The sequence below is a fragment of the Engystomops pustulosus genome, chromosome 3, assembly GCF_040894005.1.
Source record: "Engystomops pustulosus chromosome 3, aEngPut4.maternal, whole genome shotgun sequence".
NCBI lineage: Eukaryota > Metazoa > Chordata > Amphibia > Anura > Leptodactylidae > Engystomops > Engystomops pustulosus.
The window spans coordinates 189386975-189413356 of NC_092413.1; the positions used below are offsets into that span (position 1 = coordinate 189386975).

The window sequence follows — 26382 nt, forward strand, 5'->3', positions numbered from 1 at the left end:
CTATAAAGGTAGATCGGGTGGTAGGTGGATGTATGGGACGTGAGGATAGCCCTTTTTAGAGCTAATCCTCACGTCCCTGCTAGCCTAGCATAAACTTTATTGACCGAATATGTTAATTTAATTAAGCGGCTACCGGGGCGTGGAGTAGCCGGACACGAGGCTACACGGCGCGGCTACTCCACGCCCCAGTAGCTGCTTTCCCCCGCCTACCCTGTGATCTTCGGCGCGCAGCTCCTGGCAGCTGCGCGCCCTCGTCCGAGAAGCCGGAGTTCTGCGCATGCGCAGTAACTCCGGCCTCGTTCCCGAGATCGCGCATCCCATGTGACTTTGTGCTCTTGTACAGCTCCTCCCTCTCCCAATGATGTCAGCTCTCCAGGCTGTGAACTCTGAAGGAGGAGGGGGGAGCTGTACAGGAGCACAGATGTGAGGGATGAGAACTGAGGAGTCTGCAGCACAGACAAGACCAAATCCCAACCCCTGGGACTACACAGAGGATTCTGCCAAGGTACAAGGCACACCCAATTATATTGCAATGTAAATGCTTAGAAAAGGAAGCTTTACAATACAGGTGTAATGGGCTTCTGTAACCTGTCTTTAGTGAAAATGAGATCCCTGGTGACAGGTTCCCTTTAAAGGTAGGAATAAATAAGAAATGAAAAAGAAAAACGCAGTTCCTACAAAAAAAAGGGGGAGGTACAGCTGGAAAACACAAATACACTGCTGTATGGATGAGGGTTGGAGGGTTTTCGGGTCACATACGCTTTTACTTTTTTTTTAGTTTGGTTCATTGGCGTCTTCTGCTCTCAGGATGGATTCTGGGTCGGTGACAGATCAGGAATGTGAGCGAAGGCTTGCCTGTTACTGAGCAAAGATCAATAGGATAATCCCATCCAGGATTTTCTTATATCCAAGATGTGTTCTGTATTTGGGCTGACACAGGTAAACACAGCAATGCGTTATGAACATCCCCCGTAGATAATAAGATAACTGAATAAGGCTACATTCACACAAGCGTATGATTTCCCCAGTCCCGTATTTACGGGCCGTATATACGTGACGTTTTTCATCTGTATGCAGCATGTATGTAACCCGTATTTTATACATCCCCATAGACTTCTAGGGCATACGGCCCTGAAATACGGGAGAAAATAGGACATGCTCTATATTTTTATACGGCTAGTATACGTACGGTACGCTACAGTGTCAAAAACGGCAATATAAATGGTTGGACGTATTGTCCATTGAAATGAATGTGGCCGTATGTAACCCGTAAAAAAAAGGTATGGATACGGACGTTTTATACATCCGTGTGAATGTAGCCTCAGGAATTACTTTATGCAGTAAGGATCATCTACTACTAGTGCTGGATCCAAATACTATGATCTAAATTTTATTCTTGGGTTTTTACTGAGCCTAAGCCTGGTCTACACTTTAGTTCTTGGGACTGAACACTAACCTAACTTATCAGGATCGTCCCGCGCAGGACACGGGAACAGAGGAGGAGGACGAGGAGGAGCGGTATTGCATGTGCAGCTATAGTCCTAATGCTTGCAACTTATCTGTTAATTTGTAGATATGTGACAGGGTACTCTAGCTGGATGACCCCATTTAGGTAATGATTCTTGGCAGCACACCCATGATTTTGGGGAGGGCAGTATTGGAATGTAACATTGCACGAAATGATTTCAGATCTGTTTGTCATTTCCATTGTGTCTCATTAAAATAGGTTTTGGTAAAATTGCATTCTGATGGACTAGTCACAGTATATTATATCGTGGAGGAAGGGGCTGGCCCCAGGCCCCCAGACCAATCTGCTGTTTGGAGACAAAGATGTAACATTGTGCCCCTCTCCGGGAGCAGTCACTGCTTCTATTTTGGAGTCTCCATTAATATAAATATTTGGTCAACCCTAAATAATCCCAATTAATAAGGTGAACCCCATAAAATTCTGTATAAAGTCAGACCTTTGCCCCAGTACACAGAAACATGTGTTCATGTAGCCAAAAATATTTTGCCCCCCACCCCCTCTTCCATAATAACCTTGTGCACAGCAACGCAGTTTTCTTGGATCGGTGTGGAAGAAGAAGAAAACAGCTTGTCCTACTCCAACCCTTGTTTATGGACTGGGCCATCCCATAGAAGTCTATGTGTATGTACAAAATATGGATGGCACCCGGGTGGCACCTGTGCGCCATCCAAAATCTAGGGATTAGTTTCTATGCAACACAATCTTGTTAGGACAAACTAGTGACATTATTTGCCAGCCATAGGTCTGTTTTTGAGGATCCACAAAAATAAATGATGTACTGATGACACACAGAGCGTTTTTTGTTTTTTTTATGGCCTGGCAATAGATCACACGATCATACAACACATCTCTATGGTGTTTTAAAAAAAAAATATATATATATCTGCTTATTTCCAAAAACAGCGGCACACCTATACATGGTTTATACCGGAATAACAACTCAACTGCATGGAGATGAGTGGAGCCGAGTTGCAATACCGGCACAAACCATGGTCAGGGGTGGCGCTGTTTTTGGAAAAAAAGCAGACATTGTTTTTCAACTTTCAGCCAAGCCCCTTTAATCTGCATTAGCCAATGGTCACCCTCCTGTAGCATGACTGTGATTATGGCTGACCCATGGATCCGTCTGCTTAGTCTTTGCGTATACTCGTGATCATAGCATACATATAAAACACCTAGCACTATAGCTGGTTGAATACCTGTGAACAATACATACAAGTGACTGTAGGGTAAAAATTTTTTTAAAAAAGGAAAAATGTACAAGTGTACCGTAAAACTTCTGCAGTGAAAACGTTGTAGAAAAGAGTTATCCTTTATATACAAAGTGATCGGATGCATCAAAGTCACCATGCGCATACAGGAGGAGGCACCGTCTAGTGTTATAACTTATCTTTTCACCCTTTTACAAAGGAACAAAGCATCTTAAAGACGTCCAAACACATAACAATTATTAAAAAATAAAATAAAAAAGGTCCTATATATTAAAAAAAAAAAAGAACAAAAGGGGAGAGGGGGTTAAAATAAAATAAAAACGTCCAATATTTATAAAATACAAAAATGTCTTCATGGCATCGAGCGTCCTCCGTAGAAACAGAAAATATCTTGCAATGGAGAGCGGGTGGAGTTGTGTTCTTCGCTGTGGTGCTCAATCCACCGGCAGGAAAAAAAACCCCACGATCTAATAACTATAAAATACTTGATACAAAAGTATTTTACAAAAAAAAAAAGTTTAAAAAAAATGAAGATTAAACATAGTTATCCTAAGGCACTGTGCTGTGAGAGCGCTATACAGTCCATGCAGTGATATTCCGGATGAGGAATAGTTTCGGATCACACGTACGCCCCGAGTGCAGAGTGGAATTCGGTCAGACATTGTACCAATTGCTGGAACTTGGGCCTTTCCTCGGGGTCCAGAGCCCAGCAGCATGCCATGACTGCAAACCTGAAGAGAGCGGGAGGGAAACAAAGCCAAATTTATTACCCCTGATATAGGATCACAAGCAAAAAACATCTACTGTATATAAGGAGAACTGATATGCCTGGGATAGCTTGGGGGAGCGTTCACAATCACCAACGCCTCTTTATCATTTATTGGCTCTGTGATGGAGCTTCTGACGAATGGTGCTAGCTCAAACAGTTTGTGTGCCTCATATTCCAATTAGGTGCACAGTCATGTTGGCAGTTACTGACTGCGCACCTAATATATAAAGTAGCAAAATTAAAAGTATTGCTTCACTGAAATGGTCGGATGTAAAGAGTGTAGGTATGTAGGTATAAAGCCAGACAATGAAATAAATTTTATGTTTGGGTGGACAAGGGATGCCATATACCCCCACTCCCCCCCCCCCCAAAAAAAAAAGCCTTCCTCCAAAATATAAACATGCTAATATATGGGTTTAGGATATAACCAAAGAACTAAACATGTATTGGTGATACCTATTGTGTCAATATACATTTCTCTATATATGCTAGACTGGATATTTGGTATAACAGGCCTCGTGACCGTTCTATAGATACTTACAGCTCATCGGGGCAGTTGATCGGCTGAGCTATTCGGTAGCCATCCTTTAGGTAAGCAGCCATCTCAAATGGGTCAATATCAACATAAGGAGTCTGTCCTAAAGTCATCAGTTCCCATAGAGTTACTCCAAATGCCCACTGAAAGCAAGAACAATGAGACACTTGGTAAGTCACCACAAACCTTTACCAACCATCTCACCATTTGCAGTGGCCTGCAGCACAAATCATCACATAGAGAGAGGTATAAAGCTGTAACCTCATGAGAAGTACCAAGCACAGCTGCCCCTGCATACATATCTGTTAATGGACCAACTATATAAACAGGTGATGGTCAAAAGTAATGACAAAATGGATTACACAATGGGCGCTGACATAGTAGATCCCATCGGTATTACAATAGTCTATGCCCAGAGGTGGTCCCTGCCCACCAAGCAATTGTCCCGGATAACAATGTATAGAAGTCCACAGGGACCTGGTCATAGAAAAAGCCACAATGATAAATAATGGCGACCCCGCGTGCCCGGTCATTTCTACACTCTCGCTCTTCAATAGAAGGAAGTCTACGGCTGATATTCTGGGGACATTTCTCAGGTCTCGGATGTTGGTTTTCATATTTGATATAATGGAGTCAGATTAGTTAGAGAATACAACAATGCAACAATCCATATAAAATAGTGACAGAAATGAAAAGGACTATTGTGAGGGGGCCGGTGACGTCAGTGCACATTGATGGTGGACATGGCACTTCACAATCCTGGCCATGAAGCTGCAGAGCGTTACGCAAGGGAGATGACTTATCCCTGAGCCGCTCGGTGTAGGTGGAGGATGAAACCAGTAGCATCCAGTGAGTAACCCCGAGTAATAGTGGGACACATCTCCTAGAAATATCGGCTTCCAGATCATATCAGGTGAGACGAGGAAGTGGAAATGGGGAAGGGTGTGGACAGAAAACCCACAAAATTAGCAAAATAATTATCATTAACAATAATTAATGTTAATGGTGAGGCAGTCTACTATTGTGACATGTAGTTTCTCCCCATTAACCTCTTCCTGATCATCACAGACACGGTGGAGGCACATTTGCAGTGCAGTTTTCCTCTCCGGCTCCGCGTCTGAACATTAAACACACTTAATCTTGCCCTCGTTCCACCTTCTTCCTTTGAACAATGGTCGGAGGTGAATGAAACGTTGTCTACACACAGAAGCCTTTGTTCCCATCCCAAACAAGTGTCCTGCTTCCATCAAATAAACACTTACTAGAGCGTGGAAAAAGTGACTAGCCTCGAGATACACCCATAGGACTCGTGATGGATGGGTCTGCCCTCTCTTTACATACACGTCCATTGGCGGCAGCGAGATTATTCCATCTCACGTACATGTCCATGTTAGGATGTAAGAGCCTGCAAGCCTCTACGTATGGAATTACCTAATACATATATATTCTTCCAGTTCACGCTACGGATAAAACATTAAAAGATTCTGTACAAGGAGAAAACCCATGCATAGATGTATAGGGCACTCTGCCAAGATCTGTCCAGACATAAGTGCCACAACAGGACTGAAGATCTATGGCAGCCCTCGGCCCACCGAGGATCCATACGAAGTGTGATCACCATCAGAAGAGACTTGTTCTCCTTCTGTAAGCAAATGTCTGTGTGTTTCATATATATTATATAGGCTTTGGTTAGCACCTACAATACAGTATGTGAAGTATCAGGCAGGGGCCTAGTCTGTGAGGTCCTTAAAAGTACATATATAAGGACATATGAAGGACATTACCACCAGATTACCTAATTTGACTGCTCGACTCCGTCTAGGGGATTGGGGGGAGAGGGTGGTATAGGACTGTTTTTTTTTTTAAACACATTTTCTGGCTTCTTTAGACTTCCCTGGCTTTTAATTTTCCCCTACTTCCGCGACGGGGAAAGTTAATAAAGATGCCAGAAAACTTGTAAAAAAAAAAAAAAAAAGTCCCCCCATCCCCTAGACGGAACTAGCAGTCCAATTAGGACACTACCACCAGCAATCTGGTGTCCTTTAGCTTCCTATGCCACTCTTTAAAAGGGAACCGGTCATGGGAAATCAAGTCCAAAGTCACGACCAACCAGGATGGTGATAGTCTAAGGGAAATTGACAGTGTAATGAGCCTAAGGACTGTGTCGGAAAATTTGTAGCCTGTTCCGACTTTGTGGGAGGCGTGAGCACTCCTCAACCCTACAACAGAACAGCACAAATCAGGCAGAAATAGAATGTGCTCTATGCCACCCAGCTTGGTCATGGTTTGGTGAGACAAAGTGTACTCGACTCCATTGTACTATAAATACTAAGAAACAAATTTTCTGAAGATACCTACCACATCGCCAGCACTGGAGAACTCTTTGTTGACCAGACTCTCGAGAGACATCCAGCGTACCGGTCGGTTCTCATTGTCACCGAGACAATGGTAGTCCATAGGGAAAAGGTCTCGTGATAGAGCATTATCTGTAATCTTTACCTGGAGGGACTCGTCAATCCTAAAATACAAAAAACCCAACACGAGTATAAAAGGTTTGTCATTGGTTAATATGATAAACGTTCTCTAAAGATTTCCATTGGCTGAGAAGATCAGATTACAGTTTGCAAAATATGTGTGTGAAGAGGAGATGAACATACAATGCTGTAGGGTACGCTACACAATGTACACCATTTTAACAATCCCATAACGTCATCCCACTGGTTTGGAAAACAAGAGTGTATAACCAATGAAGTCATTTCTGAGAAGCGAAACACTTACACGCAGTTCCTAGCAGCAAGGTCTTTATGGATAACTTCTCGTCTGGCCAAGTAACTCATCCCGCAGGCTATCTGAATCGCCATGTGTACAAGGTCTTGCTGGGAGATGGCCTAAGGGAGAACATAAAAGCGGAATGTTGAAGACACCAGGATCTGACCATAAGAGAAGGAAGGCAAAGACAATCTCCTGACAGCACTAAGAATTACAGTACGATTGTGGACCAGCACAAGCCAGGTTCACACTCCAACCTGTAGCGTGTTGACTGGTTCGTCCAACCATGACGCTAGCCTAAAATATTATTATGTAATAAGGCATGATCCTGGCCTACACAAGGACCTCCAGAAAAGAAAACAGGTCTCCTCTCATCTGTTCCATCTTTGACCAACTAGAGCAATTGTGCTCAACCATAGTCTGGTCTACAATGCAGACAGCTTGTGCGAAGGCAGAACATGTCTACATACATATTTATATCTACCGTATCTTAATTTTAATGTAAGAGAAAACAGGATCCATAAAATAGTAAAGGGGGGGGGATCAATTTCAGTAACACATATCCTGCCTGTGCAGATCTATCCAGGGATGAGGTGAAGGTGCGTCATTCGGGTGTAGGGAGATTTTCTTACTCGCTCATGAAACGACAAATGTTCTCAGAGTTGTGGTGTGGAATCTGAGTGCACACTTCATAGGCCATGCACATACGACAGCCAAGGAAATAGACACCAACTTGTCCGCACTAGTAGGAATGTTTCCACGGGAGTGAACATGGAGAATAGTTGACATTGTTATTTTAGAGTAAGAGGTATCCAAATCCAAGAACTGCACAGCTAAACGGATCAGGAGGCGAGGCCAATGTTGTGATCGCTCTGCCTTCTTATAATACATGGCGAGATTATCCACGAGCTACAGTCCAATGTTATTTTAAGTACTTGCATCCGCTTTCAAAATGCTGCTGCCCCTCTTCAAACCTCCTTGGCCTCGGGGGTCTACCATCATGGCCACACCGGACAAAGGTGATAGGAGGAGACCGGAGGTCCCATCAGTCATATTTTTACTTATGATACATCGTAAGGCCTCATTTTTATTTTGTTTAAACGTTTTTTGCAGTACAATCTCTCCTTAGAAAACTTAAAAAAATAAAAAATAAAATAAAAAGCCTATACAGAGCATTGTCCACAGTAGATGGTAGTCTAGGTAAACAGCCAAAAATGTGCCAAGTCACATGGTGTCAGCCAACTATCGTTTTTGGCTAATACGGGTACTTTATGGATTTATATGGGTAAAACATGAGGCACATGACCCATTTGGGCAGTCAGAAAACGCCCACAAAATACACACGGCGTTGTGCACAAGGCCTATAGCCCTTGGTGTGGCGCTATGCCACCATCCACTCCATAGGTCTTTATGCTGTGACTGGCTGTAAGATAACAAGTCAGCTGTTGTGTCCTGTCTGCAGAAAGACTAAAGCGATTGGTAATTTAAACCCCATTTTAACAAGCCCTGCCCTCCCTCGTTTGGTCTCCAGCCAAATATGAAGACTGTAATTGGCGGAGATTGATAGCGTTTTTTCTCGCTGCAGGAGGTCTACAAGACCGCTCAAGTCAGGATCATGCAAGTTCAACGCTTACTAAGATAGGATCGCGTGAAGTTACAGGCCCAACGCCAAACTCCTATGACGAAACCAAATTTATTTTACCATCAGGTGCAGTGTAAATCGCCTTTGCCAACAACTTCTGCTTTATAAGGAGGATAAAAGTCGTTTAAGGAGCTCTCTGCCAAAATCTTTGCTTTCAAGTCTTCACGTGCATTAATGCACCCACATAATCTAATGCGTAGCATCCCGTAGTAACACATCAGGGGACACACTTCTCCGTGTCAGTCATTGTGATTGACTTGTCAAACAGGAATACTCTTCTCACCTAGGGTGACTCGAAAAGAAGCTAAAAAGTTACGTGGTGAACTTACAAGGAGTTCAAATTCTCATATGGGAAAATAGAGAGCCATGCCCTGTAGTGTGGGAAACAGCCTGGCACAATGCAACCATCGTACCCACCGGTAAACACACAATAGGTAATCTGTAGGGTAAATCGCTTCCTTCTACAATGGTGGATGGAGGGCAATGGGAACGATATCCGCCGTCCCGAATGAGCCAGACTTAGCGAGACGTCGCTACATAACATTATCCTAATGAAAACACACACACATTCCTCTGGTATCTCCCGAGACTGGAGCTCATATCCTCATTTTCACGTTTTCCTCTGTAAGCTGGCAACTTCACAGCTTTTCAAGATAACCGAGGGTCACGTTTGGGGTTCCTCCCTGTTTTTGGCCAGAACGGGACACTGGAAGCGTGTAGACATAATCTACAATGGGTGAAATCTAACACTCGAGCCTCAGCTCGTCATCACCGATGAAGTGTTACCCATAAAACCTATAAACCAGCAGTAACACAACTTGTACCCATTCTCCGATTATCCCTCCCGTGTTATTGTAAGGTCGTCTGGGTATATGCACCTCATGGTTTACATTCTTCAGCTTAATGTTAACAGAGCTGATGTAAAGATAACTGGATATGCATTAGTCACGGAGCGGAGATGAACGTTCTCCAGATCTTGGATCAGTTTTAAGAAATGGTCTAAAAAAAAATAAATAAATAAAAATCATCTCATCTCCAGAGGTATGCAAGAATGTGCAGAGAAAATGGAGAACACGAGACGGCTACACTGTACCCTCTCCTCTAATCTTATATGGAACATCAAGGCTACGCGTCTCATCAAAACCCCCACACGTGTGCGTGCTATACACCAACAGAGGCCGCCCTGACCGCTGTGCCCACCGATACCAAGCACATACCCTCCTCCATCACCACTGATTATAGGCCAGATCGGTCATCTGCCCCAAAACATTTGTTGTGGTGTACACGGCGTCCTAGGTCAGTTGGAGATAGAGAAGTGCTCGACGTGTCTCCAACTTTGTAAACCATTGTAAGAGGTCTGTAACTAAAGAGAAGCATTCTGAAAACTTTGCGGGCACAAAGGGCCTGCACTGCCCAAAGTTACTTAGTCACCTCTTAAAGGGGTTGGACATTGGAGAATCTACAATGAATCCTCGATATTTTACAAGAATGTTTCCTGCCACCACATTCATCACATTATCACCCTTTACAGTAAAGTGTGGGCAGAATGATTTGTCAACCCTGTCTTCATCTTCATTCAGTGTAATCAGCCCCCTGACATGCTGTGTAAGGGGTTAATCTGCGGGAATGGTGCCGTGACGTTTACACTTGCATAATCTGGGAAATCTGTCATACAAATAAAAGTGAAGGCCCACAGGGAGAAAACCTGTTCGGCTTTCCGGAGAGAGAGATCCATAGACTATAAATTCCTGCTCGGGCACGTACTGAACTTACTAATACACGAGCAAAGCTGCTGCTATCCAGCGTGCAGCATCATAACCTGACGGCTTCCTCACCGGAGCAGCGACTCACAAAGAGCCTCCACAACATGGCGTCCTATTAGTCTTTAATACCAATATTCATCACCGTTTAGCAGACCGAGCATAAAATCTTGCATATATTCCAGTCATTACAGAGCAGTCACAATTGCAAAACGTACTAAAATTTTTTATCTAACTCACCAACTCTGCAGTGTAGACTGAGGCAGAATGAGCAGAGGCGTCATTTGTTTAATGATATTGGAACAAGAAGCCAGGCGCACAAAATTTTTTTTTATTTTCTCAGAAATCAAAGGTGCGCCTTATATATGAACCATACTTACAGACAACAGCTGCCTTGAGCTGTGCACAGGTCTGCCACCTGCTGGTCATTCATCCTTATAATCAGGTGCGCCTTATATATGAACCGAGAGGTTTTAGCAGGCATTTATTTATTGATTGTGCGCCTTATAATCCGGTGCGCATTATAGTCCGAAAAATACTGTACTCTGTACTCCAACGCATACCCTGTCAAGTTATCAATTCCATGAAGACTCATGGCATCACATGGGCCCTAGAGACTGTAAAATTGCTGACTGCAGGAGGACACCGAAAAAAAACACTTCCTGTAAGATTTTGCTGTAATAAAGGTAATCGTTTTCAACTTGCTTTTATTAGTCCTTCGAGAGCTGGAGAAACATGATTAATAAAAAGTTTTACAACAGACAAAAGCCTTGAATTTAGGCTGGTCATAGAACCGGAGAGAATATAATCATGACGACAACAGGGGGGGGGACCAATTCTGTGTCCAGATGGAAAAGAACCTTACAGCGCACTATTAATCAAACATTTGAATATGGGATGTGTAGGTCACATGAAAAACAAATCAAAAGCACAATCAAATATATAAAAGCCATTAAAAAAAACCACTACAAATATACATACAAATGAACAAAAACGGACAGGCAATAAATTATATTGACGATAATAACTACGGTACATGTGGTATCACAATATATTAGCAACTCAGTACCTTCTTATGTGGTATAACTCTCTATACTCTTTATTTCTCGTTTCCAATGCCAGCGCTAGTCTACTATATGCAATATATTTAACACAGTTTTTATTTATTTACTACTTAGCCTGGTTTGATTGTGTTATACCACATGTAGTTATTCTCTCCAATGTATTATACATACACAGTACATTTGTAGAGCCCCTAGGGGGGGGGGGGGTGTTTATTGGCTTTTATATATGTGAGTTCGATAAGTGTGTTTTACATGCGATATACACATCCCACTTTCTTTTTGTTCACTTCTTTATTTGGATGAATTTTCTATCACAAACTAGACAACATTATTAATCAAACATTTATGATATATTGTAACTGCTCCATATGATGATGTGGGTGGTGAGGCACATGGTACGCAGGTCCAGTACATAAAAAAACATAAAAGACAAAAACAGTCAAGGGATAGAAGGGAAAGCGCCCGGGGAGTATTGGAGGAGAATCCAGTCACCTCTTACTCTCCTCTGTAGAGCAAACAGAAATATTCTATTGGTACCCTATGTATCCCTGGGTGAGCATGGCTATCGGGCATCAGAGAGGGAGGAGCGCCATGGCCCCAAATTTTTTTTCTAGTTTGTCAGTGGTGCCATCTAGCAGACTACTCAGACGATCGTTAATCATAATCCATGTGAGCTTCGTCGTCAGATACCCCATTGGTATGGTTGGATATTTCCACGCTGTAGCTGTCACTATCCCTGCCACCAAAAAAGCATATTGAATACATTTACATTTAACTTATGGCATTTCTGGAACAGTGTAGTTCAATAACGCTTAAAAGGTTCCCTAGGTGGGGTAACCCCTGTTATTTTGTGGACCCAGACTGTTAACAGAAGGTGGGCATGTTTTTGACAAGTCCACCACGTATGGAAGAATGTGCCATCCTGTCCACAGCCTCGGGAGCACGTGCCATCAGTACCACAACACATCTGTCGGAGTCTAGTCGGGACCATATACCTGCGTATGAGCACTTATGAATACCTCCATTTAGGAAATTCCAAATCCATCCCTAGGTCCTGCTCCCAACGCAGCATATAGGCTAATTTACCCAGGGGTGTTGTAAGATGAGAATATAGAAAGGAAATCTTCCCCTCTGTTGGTGTGCGACACATATACAGGCAGTCCCAGGGTTACGTACAAGATTGGTTCTGGAGGTTTGTTCTTAAGTTGAATTTGTATGCAAGTCAGAACTGTATATTTTATCATTGTAACCAGAGACAAATTTTTTTTGGTCTCTGTGACAACTGGATTTTAAAAATGTTGTGTTGTCATAAGAACCGGGATTAGCAATAAAGCTTCATTGCAGACGCCTGTGATAACTGTTATAGCTGTTTATTGTAGCCTAAGGCTAAATTACAATAAATTACCAACATCCAGAGGTCCGTTTGTAACTAGGGGTTGTATGCAAGTCGGGTGTTCTTATGTAGGGGACTGCCTGTATTCCAATGGGGTTAGTGCTGAGGTGTCCAAAGGTTTGGTCTTTGGAACACTCATTCCCTTCTACCCTCTGAGGAATACCATTATTCCTCTGTCCTCAATTTAAAAGTCCCTCATACCCAAATCCTTTATTCAGCCACATTATAACTCAGATTTTCACAACCCCGGAGAAAAGTTTGGGTTGCAGCAAGTGATAGAGGTGCTTGTGGCATATAATTTCAGGAGAGTATCCCCCTTAGACCGTGATGGCGAACCTTTTGGAGCTCGAGTGCCCAAACTTTAACCAAAAGCCACTTATTTATTGCAAAGTTCCAGCACAGCAATTTAAGCAGTAATTTATTTTCTCCTTGTTCTTTGACAACTTTCAACTGTTCAGCCTCCTAGGGACACCTTTCATTGTAGGAAGATTCTGTAGGAAGATTCTTTGAGTCCTGTCTGGTGAACTTCATGCTGGGGCGATGGCCTGGGTGCCCACAGAGAGGGCTCCGAGTGCCGCCTCTGGCACCTGTGCCATAGGTTTGCCACTACTGCCCTAGGGCCATCATTATTTGTAATAGTTTATTATGTATATAGTCAGGGAGGCTGGCCTATCAACTTCTTCATTTTAACTGTGTGACAGGAGCCTGTGAAACAGTCAGCAGCGATTCATTGGAGTGTGTCCTCCCGCTGTGGGGAGGACTTCATATGGGAAGCCTGACGGGTGGTCACCATGAGGTTACACAGAAGTCCAATGTGATGAAGTTATTAAACACACAGTGACTTCTGATACAAGGGACATGAACAAGCCAGGTGGATACAGCCATACTGCACAATAATACGGTACATTCCCTTTCATATATGGGATACTACAGTGAATTCCTTTCTGACTAGAAGATCCAGACCCTCAGGCAGGTTGATTTACAGTGAGCACAGGAAGCTCTCCATTTCCTGCACTTCTTGGTGGTGTTTACCTACATGGACCCCATAGCACTGGTGGACAATGCTCAGGAAACACGCTGTTTGTTTGTGCGCTGTATTGGGCATATAACATTCCCTTCTCAGAGCTTCACAGGACGGCGCTGTGACAGAATAACACTACAGCGCTTCCTAGAACTGAACATGACATAGCAAATAGCCCAAGCGCATTTATACCAGGCGCAGATTTCACAGTGTTATAAACAAGGTGCACAGGATAGGGACAATACAAGCAAAGGGGAGGGTCCAACTGCTGCCACGAAAACAGAACCACCGGCAATCTGAGGAACAAGGGTTCAAGGGCAGGCTGAGCATTTTTCAGCTCAGTTTATTAGTACGGGAGCGTTGGATGTTGCTTATTACAGCAGTCACCCTCTCCTATGCGAGTGCTGGAGATAGCTGAGCGCTCCCGACACTCCCACACTAATGAATGGGGAAGCAGCTTGTATGCTTGACCAGTTGCTCCACCGGTTACCTGGACTGCTGGGGGTCTTAGCAATAGGATCTTTACCAATTGTCCTATTTCTCCCTACCCTATGTCTAATTTGATGTAACTTGTTACTTCCACTGTAATAGGAGGGAGGTCTCTACTGGCTGAATAAAGCAGCTCTGCATGAGATGTCGCCACATTACTAGGATCTGAAATCCATTTATGATAGGAGAAGGGGTGTCCTCTGGGACCACCATGCTATTGAGAAGGAAGAGGCAGCAGAGAGGATTTGGTTCCCCCTGGCCAGAAGTGCAACATCATTGGCAGCATATTGTTTGTAGCATAATGATAACTAGGAAGACCAGGTGGTGCTATTAGCGTCAGTGGTTACCTGCGGGTTGTTGGCCTCCACCAGCTTACACTGCCGCAGGAACAGCTTCAGATTGCCCCAGTTCATAAAAGGCAGCAGCACCATTGGTTTTTCCCCCTCCTCTATGCAGACATGTCCGATGGGGAGGAGGTTCCTGAAAGAAAAACAGAAGTTGGCAATGTTAATAATCAGATATTTTAAAAGACGTCTTCCTAGTTAGCAAACCAATAACCCCTATTAAGAGTGGAAGGGGGTGTAACAGGGGCGCTCCATCCATATCCCTTGGGGCTGCATTCATCTGGTTGTATAGTATAATAATAGCACAATACACTACAATGGACATTCTGTTGTACGTCATATTATGCCTCTACGATGTTGTAGTCTTCCCATAGGAGGTTTATGTTGGGAGATCTTCCTGCAATCACTCAGAGGGTCACCTCCGCAGAGCATCGCACCGGTCCACCTACAACCCGTGGAGGCCGAGCAGGATGCTTACAACATCTGCAGCTGTGCGCAGCATTGCAACATGTCCTCTCCAGCCGGGGAAGAGAAATTGGCGTTCTTTCAAAATTGAAGGCAGGAACGCTGACATGAAACCTCTCCCCGCAGGGCACGAGTGAGTAAAACAATCAGATCACTATTAAATATCTCCTCGCTACACAGAAATGATTTTGAAATATGTGCCGACGTAGCGAAGTCGCCCGCGGCCACTAAAAGGATACAGCGCGTGCCTGAAAAACACAAGGACGGGGAAATAATGAACTGGAAGTGTCCAAGTGTATAACGCAAAGAAAACTGAGAACCATACAGGGACAAGCAGCAGACACGTGCTCCCTACTACCGCCATCTGTATCTCATTACACTACTGGTATCCGAGCTGCAGCAGGAGGAGAATCTGCCACTACTACACTTTCATCACAGAAGAGGATGCCAAGGCAGCAAGGCCATGTTCAGACCTTGTTTTTTGGACACGATAAGAGTATTCGCCAGCAAGCTCTTGTCATACATGCTAAACCTGTCCTTAAGCTTATACTGGCAGGTGGAGGCCTCTGAGGTCTGTTCAGTGTATGTCACATCTAGCAGGGAAGACTGGATAAAAATAAAGGCGACTTCATCACTGAATCCTGCTCAGCGGAGGCCATTAGAGGCTTTGGGGGACGGATGCCATTGCAAGGCAACCAACCCCGGCCTCCGCTGTGGGCGTTTCCCTGTTGATAGAACCATCTAAATATGGAAATCTACTTCACGCAGGAGACAACCAAACATAAGCCAGACCATCACTGGCTACGGATGTTCACTCCTCCAGCTTTACAAACTGCATGGCATATCTCAATGTATGAGTGCAATACACTGCTGCCCTCCTGCGGAAAAAAATGAGGTCTAAATTCAGCCTAAAGTGCACAATACCGTATAAATTTCCAATGTGCAGGTATTTCCCATGAATTTGATGCAGCTACATTGCAAGAGGCAACTGCATATTTTTTTCTGCTGTGTGTGGGTGCAATTTCACGTACTTTATTGCATCTAAACACTGCATAATATATGCTGATTATCACTAATGATAATAGCTCTTGCAATGAAGCCGGGTGACATTCAGGCAGCACATTAGAAGGCAAATTCATCTTTGGAAAGTCTGTGATACACGTGGGTCCCCATCTTATTTTGTTACCTCTCCTATGCATCCTGGGGACAGAGTGATGTGCATAGAAAATGCAACAGTCCAAAGAGCATCCATTCTATATAGACTGTAAAAGATGGATATAGGCCATGTGACATCTGTATTTTCTTCCTCTTTGTGACCTCACTGCTTGTGGTTGGTTATTGCACGTCCACGATTTACACTGTGGATTATCATCAATCCCAGCATTAACCACATAATAATTTCCATGACCTCACTTCTGTTTACTGCGGGTTGGGTTAGAAGTTCACAATAAACTACACTAAATGAAGGTAAACCTAGTAACCAGAATGACGATAGGTCTGCTCCTGGAAGGAATCGCTACACGTAGCTGGACCGCATGGAGGGAGATGACTATGTATACAATCTGTTCAGGTCTTCAGTTCTTAATCCTCCCGCTATTCCAGAAGTCTATGATCCGAGCAGATCCAAACATGCTGGAGCTCAGGCATCTTCACAGGGGAGATTATACCCGTGTATTATTCTTTGTAAAGTAGACTCACCTGGACTCAGCGGAGCAGCACATATGTGCACCTCTACCATAAGAGGAATTCATCATTTGTCCATCTACAAACATACCATGTTCTTTCACCATGAGCAGAGAAATAACCCTGTAGTCCCTGTACATTTGTAAAGTGTCTGGAAAAAGGTTTGTGGTTAACCCTGAGTGTGAATATCATCCAAATTTCTAAAAAAAAAATTGGACCTCAACACCCAAAGAGCTGCCCTGACAATCCATCTGGAAACAGCACAACCAGATTGTCATCAGTTCAGCCGAAATCCTGACTTACTGGGAAGCGTGACAGTTCCCAACCTCATAATCCTGCACAATTCCTAGGCTGTACCACAAAGCACATGAGCAGTTCTGAAATCAATGAGGCATGCAGAATTATGAATGCAGCTCTGGGTTATATTACAGGTTAGGATAGTATAGGTGTATATGTGCGAGGTATGGGTGCCCTATAACACTATATTCAAGGAAAACGCCACAAATGTGAAAGAACCCCAAGTATTCAAACAATTAGAAAACATCCGTGAGGCCGGAAACTCCCCACAATAAAGCTGATTTCTCTGAAATGGTAACAGGAGAACCATGGGTGTGAACTTCAAGGAATAAGGATGGTCGGCTACACACAGGACATGTATTATCTGCAGTGTAATGACTGAGACCTCGGATCCGGTTACACAACACATGAGTCACAGTAGTGCGAGGTGCCGGTACACACTACAGATCTGACAATATAACAAGTGTCATTATCCTGGACCAAGGCGACTAGGGAAACGGAGCTGTCACTTCAGTGACTTTCACACATGGGCTTTTCCAAAACTTAAGGACATGGGTGCTGACTTTGTAGAACAATCTCCACATAGTCGCATGGTAACTAGAACATCCTGTTCTATATCCAAATATCCTTTCTAGCAATATCCTCTCTGGTGTTACAACTTGCCCATTGACCTACAATAAATAGCCTCCAAAGTAATATGCAAATGAGTTGGAGAGAGTCAATTTAGCCCAAGACGAGTCGTGCTGATATTTTATACACTACCTGAGGAGGATGTTTGTTTAGCTGTGTAGAAGCTGCTGAGCGTCTCTACTGCATATGCTTGAGTAAAAGACAAATTTTCCAGTACAATTTTTGTACTGAAAAATCCCCGGTCAGCTTATAGTACAGTATTGGCTTCCTTTTCATGCAGCCCATGGAATCGGCCAGTATCTTGTCCAGATCCCACAAAGTGCACACAGTGCAGTGGATGAGAGTCCTTGTATTATATAGAAATATATCATGAACGGACATCCCGTCTGATGAACAGCAATTAGTATGTAAAGGGGCAGAGTTCAAAGATCTGACTATTATTATAGGGAATGCAGGTACGTGTTGCTGGCTACACATGACGGTGAGAGGGTAGAGGAGCGCTGGAGGGCAAGTATACAAGTTTATTTTTTTTATGAGGGTGGCTGCAGCACGGGGCATTTCATTAGTTGGGGGGTGGGGGTGAGCAATGCATTTACGACCCTAGACTTGTACTAGAGTCAATATGTTTTATACACTACCTGAGGGGGATAAACCAGGGACATTACTCATAGATCCAGGCACTGTGACTGTTGTAATCTTCTTATATTTGTTATCCATGGCCTCCTTCCTTCCTAAAATCAACTTTTAAAATTAAGCTAATTAAGCTATGCGCATTTGCATAATTATAAAAAGTTGATTTTTAGAAGGAAGGAGGCCATGGATAACAAACATAAGAAGATTATCACAGTCATGGGGCCTGGATCTATGAGAGTCTCTAGTTTATCATGCTTGATATTGATGGTAGAGGCCTGCCCTTATGATATGCCATCAATACCATAAATAAATATTTGCTGTAGGTATTTCGATTATAGACACTTACCTGTGATGCAAGCCCCTCAGCTTGCAGCTCTCTGTCAGCATCATTGTAATCTGAGATTCAGACGCTTGATCTAAAAAGCAAGAAATAGAAAGATCAGTTTAACAAGGCCAGGAGATTGTATCTCATCAAGTGTCTTTACTATGTGTATAGTAATGCAACCAGGAGGGCACAGGTAGCATGCCCACCCATCAAGCATGCTCCACCCAATAGTGAGAACAAGTCCCCTCCTCTCCAGATTGGTGGGGTTCTGTTCCCATCATCAGTGGGACCCTAGCATATGGACCCTCACCTATCTTTTGAACCTCCAAACTTTGCTGGGATCACTGGAAGTTAAAGGGGTTTGAACAGACTCTGCACTTGGTTGAAAAATATGTTTTAAACACAACTTTTTAACCCCTTATGACCACCAATACACCTCACTATTGCACATGTGTGACGTGAAGATTGTAATGAGCACAGTCCTTCATTACCCCCCAATCACCGGAAATTACCAATCAACATAAACCGAAACCAATGCAACAGCCAAAATATGGATGATTTTGGAGCAAGAGAAGGTGTCCGATATGTAGATTTGCTCATCCCCCTTTGATCCGCTCTGCAGGTGGTTCTTCACCTGGTAATGACTGAGCACAGAGCATAATGACAATGTCACCGTGATTCCCAATGTCACATGAAGGCTTAAAAAGACAAATATTTGGCGGACAGAAGTTTCCCTTTGATCTAATCTTGAAAGGAGAAGTACAAGACTGAGCAAGCAAGACCGCGGAGTCACTTCAGTAAGTCTCAAGTGAGCGTAGAAAGGGGACGTGACCGACTTTGTACCCAGGAAAGTTTACTTAAAGCCGGGATAGGGATCCTCAATACCTACATGAAAGTGGAGGAGCAGCCTCATTCCTTTTGGTAGACCGCACCCAAGATCCTCACTTATCCAAGTAGTGTGACTACAGACTAAATGACAGTACCGAGCATACCCACAGTGCAATGCAGGGAGCTCTGCTCAGTACAGAACGCAGTTTTGCTGGTTAGACTAAAGCAATCCAATGCTGATCACCGATCCCAAGCAAAAATGAAATTCTGGACCATCCCTTTAAGTATATGGAGATTTGAAGGGACAGAAGGTCTGCGTTGTAGCTTATACCAATGTATTATTCTACAGTGTAATATGGTCATGAGAGGTCATGACTCCTAGTTAGGCCCAGCATTGCATTGCAGTTTATGGTTAGTTTACGATTCTCACAAAGGAAATCTACCATCAATTTTAAGCATGATAAACCAGGGGGACTCATAGATCCAGGCACCATGACTGCGGCAATCTTCTTCCTTTTAAAATCATCTCTTACAATTATGATAATGAGCCAGAAGGGCTGTGGAGAGTGTTACCAGAGCCCCTCAATGGTGTAGCATCACAGGTTGTTACACGTTTCCCTCTCCAACTGTGTGAGCTTACATCAGTCAGAGGGAAGTGATGATGGAATAGGGGGAATGTCAGACCATCTAGTGTGAGCCTGTGAAGCTACAGCATGGAGAGGCTCTGGTAACACCCCCCTGCAGCCCCTCAACACATCAGCACAATTTTAAAGGGCGATTTTAGAAGGAAGGAGGCCATGGATACAGGCAGTCCCCGGGTTAAGTACAAGATGGGTTCTTTGAGTTTGTTCTTAAATTTGAATTTGTATGCAAGTCAGAACTGGCAGATTTTACAATTGTCACTCTCAAAAAATAATAATTTTGTTCCTGTGACAATTTGATATTCAAAGTTTTGTCATGCCATGTGAACAAGGATTATCAATAAAACTTAATTACAGACACCTTACATCTGATCATTGCAGCCTGGGACTGAAGTAACATCCAGAGGTCACAACGAGCAGAAAGGTCCTGCTGTAAGTGCCTCTGGTTTATCCATTTTATTATTCTCCAATTCCTTATAGACTCCAAGGGTTGTGCAGGTTTATTCTATATTCAGGCACAATGTGTAATGTTCCAGCAGAAGGGGGACAGGGGAGCGGAAAAAGTTTTATTTACCCTCCTGCCGCCTCCCTGGATTTCAGTCTGCTGCCTTCCTTCCACTGAAACATTATTGATAAGCAACAAAAAATCTGTCACCTCCAACACTTTGCCTTCCCATTGTTTCCTCGCAGTCAGTAGTGAAACGGCGAGATTTATTTTTGTTGGATTACGGAGCGGTGGATTGACATTCTGCGAGATTGTGTGAGGAAACACAAATCTTATCAGAGTGTACAGTCCCAGCATCCGTATTGTAAGCTCTTATCAATATTATTTCCTTCTTATTCTCCAGGCAGGCACAATGCGATATAACTCACTGCTCGGAGCAACTCTCGAAAATAAAGAAGTGTTCAGAGTATGAGAACACAACTACACAAGGACGGATATGTAAAAAAAAAATTATTATGCAATGAAGTTCTCATATTGAGACAAAGGGTCCTTATAGAACAAATAAAAAACCCTGCAAATCTCAATGTCTTATCTGCTGATCTAGAACACAGTCCTATGCGATACTGCGCAACAAAAGAACGGAAAGACCATCCTCAAAGGGGTGAAAATCAAAGGACACCATGCCCAGAACTGAAGCACTATGACGCGAATGGGAAAGCAGCAAAAGTTTTTAGGAGTAAGACTCATTGACTCTTTGAAAAGTTTAAGCCCAGGGTAAGAAGTGTTGTCATAGGGGCGGAGAAGAACTGTGTTTTATTCGTAAGCTTTCATTGTAGGGTCAAATGCCAGACAACTCCAACTCAATTTACACAAACAATATTTTTTATTTTTAAGAAAAGGTAACAAAATTGTGAAGTGTAAAGCCTACATTACCTGCCAGGACAGTCCTGTAAGATTTGATGTAAGGAAGATGTGAAATTTATGCCAAGAGGCTACTGGGCGAGCCTGGGTATGGATGTACTGATAATGTATGTATGTATGCATATTTACATACAGGTATCCATATAAATGAAATAGGGGAGAGAGATATGATGAGTGGATAGAAAATAAACAGGCCGCTATTAAGTCACATACCAGAAACATCAAGAGGGATCTACTCTCAAAAATCGAAGATTCGGAGATTATCCACAACATTTTCAGTTGTAAAATGTGTTGGCACATATAAAAGCATTTACCAGGGTAAGCAGAATACCCCAATAGGGTTACCAATGCTATTCTTATTCTGGGCAACATTCCCTTTCTTCCCAGAGGAGCTGTGGGTCACCTCTGTAGGACACAGTCTGTATCAAAACTGGATGACAGACTTCCAGGGAATGGGGGGTGCTCATTACTGTATGCCAGTGATGGCGAACCTTTTACAGACAGAGTGCCCAAACTACATCCAAAATCCACTTATTTACCTTGAAGTGCCAGCATGAAATTTTATACAGTAACTTAATGCTACCTGTTCTTCCACATCTTTCAATTGTATCGACCGTCTGAGGCTACCAATATAGTTGACAGAAGGAAGGCAAATTCAGACTATCATTGTAGCTTCTTTCCAGGGTCACTTTGTACATGAAGAAATGGTGGGTCCAGCAAGATGACCTCCAAAGATAATGCAGTTCTATCAACACCTTCTTACTTTCCACGCAGTTCCAAACAGCCAATAAAGTGTCACTTTAAAATAGCGCTGAGAGCAGCATCTCTTAAGTTCAGTGTTTGGTGAACTCTGTCCTTGGAGCCCTTTTTGCTGGCACTCAGGCCATTGTCCGAGTGCCACCTCTGGCACCCGTGCCATAGGTTCACCACCACTGCTGTATGCAATCCCCCTCTATGAACACCAATCCCAGGTCACTGATCAGATAACTTTGGTAGACCGCTTCAAATTAGTGACATGGAAGTGTTGTCCACAGAGCGGGCATGCATATACCTACAAGGGCATAACCCTTGACCCTTGGAGATCTACAAGACATGGGACGTCACATGAAGTTCCGAAAAAGTCTGCTGGTGACTCACACCTGCTCTGTGCATAAAGAAAAGTACAATGTGTTTTATTACTTTTATTATTAAAAGCACTTTATTTAATGTGGCCAACCCCTCTAAAGAAAATCTACCATCAAAATAATGCATGATAAACCAGGGACACTTACGGTGCCTGGATCTAGGAATAAGTGTCCCTGGTTTATCATGCATTATTTTGATGGTAGATTACACAGTCACGGTGCCTGGATCTATGAGTGACTGTGTTATCTTATATTTGTTATCCATGGCATCCTTTGTTCTAAAACTACATTTTTATTATGTTAATGAGACTGCCATACGGAGGGGCTCTTGTAATACCACCTGCAGTTTCACAGGCTGTTACACTCCAGCACCCGCTCTGCTCCCTCATCCCTTTGCCCCTCCCTCATGAAATCTCACTGCAGCAGAGGAAGTTTCAACACACAGTGGAAGAGGGAAGCGCTCCTGCACAGTGTAACATTCTGTGAATCTGCAACACAGAAGTGCTCTGGTTATGCTTGCCTCTCAGGGGGTTTCAGGCTCATTAGCATAGTTGAAAAAGTTGATCTTAGAAGGATGGAGGCCATGGATAACAAATATAAAATGATTACTACTGCCATGTGTAAGGGTCCTCGATTCACCCATGCTCGATTTTGATGGTAGATTTACTTTAATGAATCTCTGTCGATCATCCATCCTTTTGATGGATCGGGGGTTTAGTACACTCTCCTGCCAGCCATTTGAAGCGTTTGCAGAACTGTAGTGACTTTTGGGGAAATGGATTTACCTTTCTAAACCCCAAGAGCACTCAGCATGTGGTCTGTGGTGTCCGATTCTTTCCCCATCTATAACTACGTGTGATTTACTTGTATGTGAAGAATAAAGATTTATAACCCAGATATGAAAATCTTAACTCTGCACAATAAAAACCTCTGGAAAAACTAAATCTGATGTCCCTTTGGTTATTCCTGCTGAGCTCTGTAGTGGCCTATGCCAAGCAGATCCATGTCATGCTGACACGTCCCAGGCCCAGGACCTTCGGCTCTTCATAGTCTCTGCAATGAAAACATTGGCTCCGTCCCCGCTGCCAAAACAAGCGTAGAGTATTCTTCTTCTCAGTAATTCATTCAAAGTGAAGAAACCAAGAAAAGTAAATATGTCAGGACAAAACCATTGCCTCGGGCTTGTTTTCAAGTAAATTCTCTGTTTACAGAGGTTGGATTAGCCTCGTGCACTCAGCAGGCTTTTCAAGACAGGAGTTGTACAAAGTCTCGCTCCCCTCCCCCCCCCCCGAACATATTGGCCTAAACTTCTAACCAGAATGTCCACAGAAAAACTAATGTCCAAAGGCATGAGAGCCGCGTGATAAATGGCTGCATGTAACACAATCTTCTACTGTTTGTAACCATAGACACACATAGATCTTCTGTGTAGCCCAGACTACAAACCAAGAGTGTCCTGCTCTCAGGCTGCAAGCACCAAGCACAGGGTCTGTATGTGGCCGTGTGTTAACCGCAAGATCCCTGTGTACTGCAATCTTAAAGGGATTCTGCAGACATGATACCTGATCAGTCCATCAGGTATGGGGAAACAGAACAGCATGCTGGGTAACCCAGACAGAATGCCGATTCCTCGGACGGATCTAAAGGAAATCTACCATCAGAATCCATCATGATAAACCAGGGACACTTGCTTATAGATCCAGGCACCATGACTGTGGTGATCTTCTTATATTTCTTATCCATGCAGCCTCCCTTTGAAAATCAACTTTTAAAATGTTAATCAGCCTGAACAGCTGATCGGGTGTTAGAGCCCTTCTGTGTTGCAAATTCACCGGCTGTTAGACTATGCAGGAGCACCTCCCCTCCCACGGTGTGAGATTACATTAGGCAGAGGGGATTGGGGGGGGGGGGGGGGGGTTATGATAAAGGATAACAACCTGTGAATCTGCAGCACAGAGGGGCTCTGGTAAAACCTGTTGAGCCCTTCTAGCTCAGAGGGAGGGGTCAGAACATCTAACAGCCTTTGAAGTTACACTACAGGATGGGCTCTGGCAACACCCCTCAGGCTGATTAGCACAATTTTAAAAGTCGATTTTAAAAGGAAAGAGGCTGTGGATAAAATAAATATAAGAGGATTACCACAGGTGCCTGGAGCTGTGAGTAAGTGCCCAAGTTTTATCGCGATTGAATTTGAGGTCATATTTCAGTGCTGATTTAGGGAAGAAAAAAAAAAAAAACAGAAAACAAAAAGGTTTCAGGATACACAAAATCCACATTCCTACGCCTTGTAGATACAACTCACCTTTCACGGTTTTTACAAACATCGGCTTCTCTTTGCTTGGATCTTTGTCATCCAGCAAAATTCCATGGAATATTCGACCAAACGTCCCTGAGGGGTTAAAGAATTGAGAAAAAAAAAAAAAAAAAACAAATATTGAGAGTACTGCAATGTAAAAGGCTTTAAAGGACATCTACCACCATGATGAAGGATTGTAAACCAAGCACACTGGCATACTGATGTGCGCCCCCTTTGGCAGGATCTGCTCTTCTTTAAGCTTCATATGACCTTGTTTTAAAGAAAATAAAAAGGCTTTAAAATTATGCAAATGAACCTTAGGGGCTTTAGGCTCCAATATCACCTATAGAACCTGGAAACCATCAAGCTCATTTGCATAACTTAAAGCCTTTTTCTGTGAAAACCAGAGCATAAAAAGTCTAGAGCAGATCCTGCCAGAGGGAGCGCACACCATGGTATGGTTGGGTGATCTTACCTTACCAGGAATCTACAATGTGCCATTACTGTAATTATTCTGGGTAAAACATAATTACCAGGATGTTGATTTTCCCTTATCAGCAGGGTGGGTCCTGACCCATGAGCATTAAATTCTTATGAATTTAGTCAATGCTTTTCCAATAGTAAAAACAGAGGAAAAAGGATAATGCAGAGGAAATACCCTTAAGGTTTATAACAATTTAGTGTTCTGAGTGTAGTAGTGCCCAAGAAGAGATCATTTTTTCAAAAAGCAAATTTCATCTAAATTCCACTGTGAAAAAAAAAAGTAGTCAGCTCTGTGCAACAAATAACACAGCTGAGAAGACGAGGCTGACACTCACCTGCGTCAGCAGGCTACCTGAGAACAAGCCGAGACTCGGCCTCGCTTCATCACAGTTGTTAAGCGGTGTATGGTAATAGTAAAGAGCGCAGTATTACATGCATGCCGTGCATACTACACACAGGCCACGGGATCACAACACACGTCAGTCTACAGAACATAACACCGCTGCTAATGTGAATGGGGGGAGGGAGGGGAAACTGCCAGAAAAGGTCACTAAAAAGTTAAAAGGGGTTGTACCAACTTTACAAGCTGTTCCCCATCAATAAGGGGTCACTAATGTAGCAGCAGGATGCAATAGTCAATAACCTGCACTGCACATGGCCATCTCCAGCGCTACCATTAACAGACTATGTGAGCGCTGGAGATACCTCAACACTGTACTCAGCAATTTCCAAATGAATGGAGCTACAGGATGCATGCTCTACCTGCCTCACCATCCATCAGCAAGAAAGGAGCTCACATGTTATGTATCAGATTATTAGCCTCTATCCTGTGCACGCAAACTAGGTACAACCCCTGTAAAGGTGCTAAATGTGACACAACGAGGAGAATGGAGACCAAGCACCACTAGAAAACGCTAACAGATTTAGCACAAAGATCCTTCCAAAATTAACCAATTTATCAGCATGTAAAAGTGGCGTCTGCCCAGAAAACATTTCTCCAAGAGCCTGGCCGATCACAATATTATACATACTATACATGGAAAGGCGTCCTCCTCCTTCCTATCCCGCTGTCTGATCATAACCAGG

At 43.4% G+C, this 26382-nt stretch overlaps 1 protein-coding gene across 3 annotated transcripts in view; it reads right to left on the bottom strand.

Annotated features, from left to right (window-relative positions):
• Nucleotides 1–223: 223 nt before the first annotated feature.
• Nucleotides 224–26382, bottom strand: part of RYK (receptor like tyrosine kinase) — a 65881-nt gene continuing 39722 nt past the window's right edge. For 2 of the 3 annotated variants that reach the window (XM_072143428.1, XM_072143427.1), the window contains exons 9-15: nucleotides 24820–24906; nucleotides 18580–18649; nucleotides 14529–14661; nucleotides 6822–6931; nucleotides 6402–6561; nucleotides 4050–4186; nucleotides 224–3470 (exon numbers count right to left, since the gene is read on the bottom strand). In XM_072143428.1, the coding sequence (XP_071999529.1) occupies nucleotides 3359–3470; nucleotides 4050–4186; nucleotides 6402–6561; nucleotides 6822–6931; nucleotides 14529–14661; nucleotides 18580–18649; nucleotides 24820–24906 (809 nt within the window). In that variant the 3' untranslated portion in view covers nucleotides 224–3358. The remainder of the gene's footprint in view (nucleotides 3471–4049; nucleotides 4187–6401; nucleotides 6562–6821; nucleotides 6932–14528; nucleotides 14662–18579; nucleotides 18650–24819; nucleotides 24907–26382) is intronic. The other variant, XM_072143426.1, reaches the window with a different exon arrangement.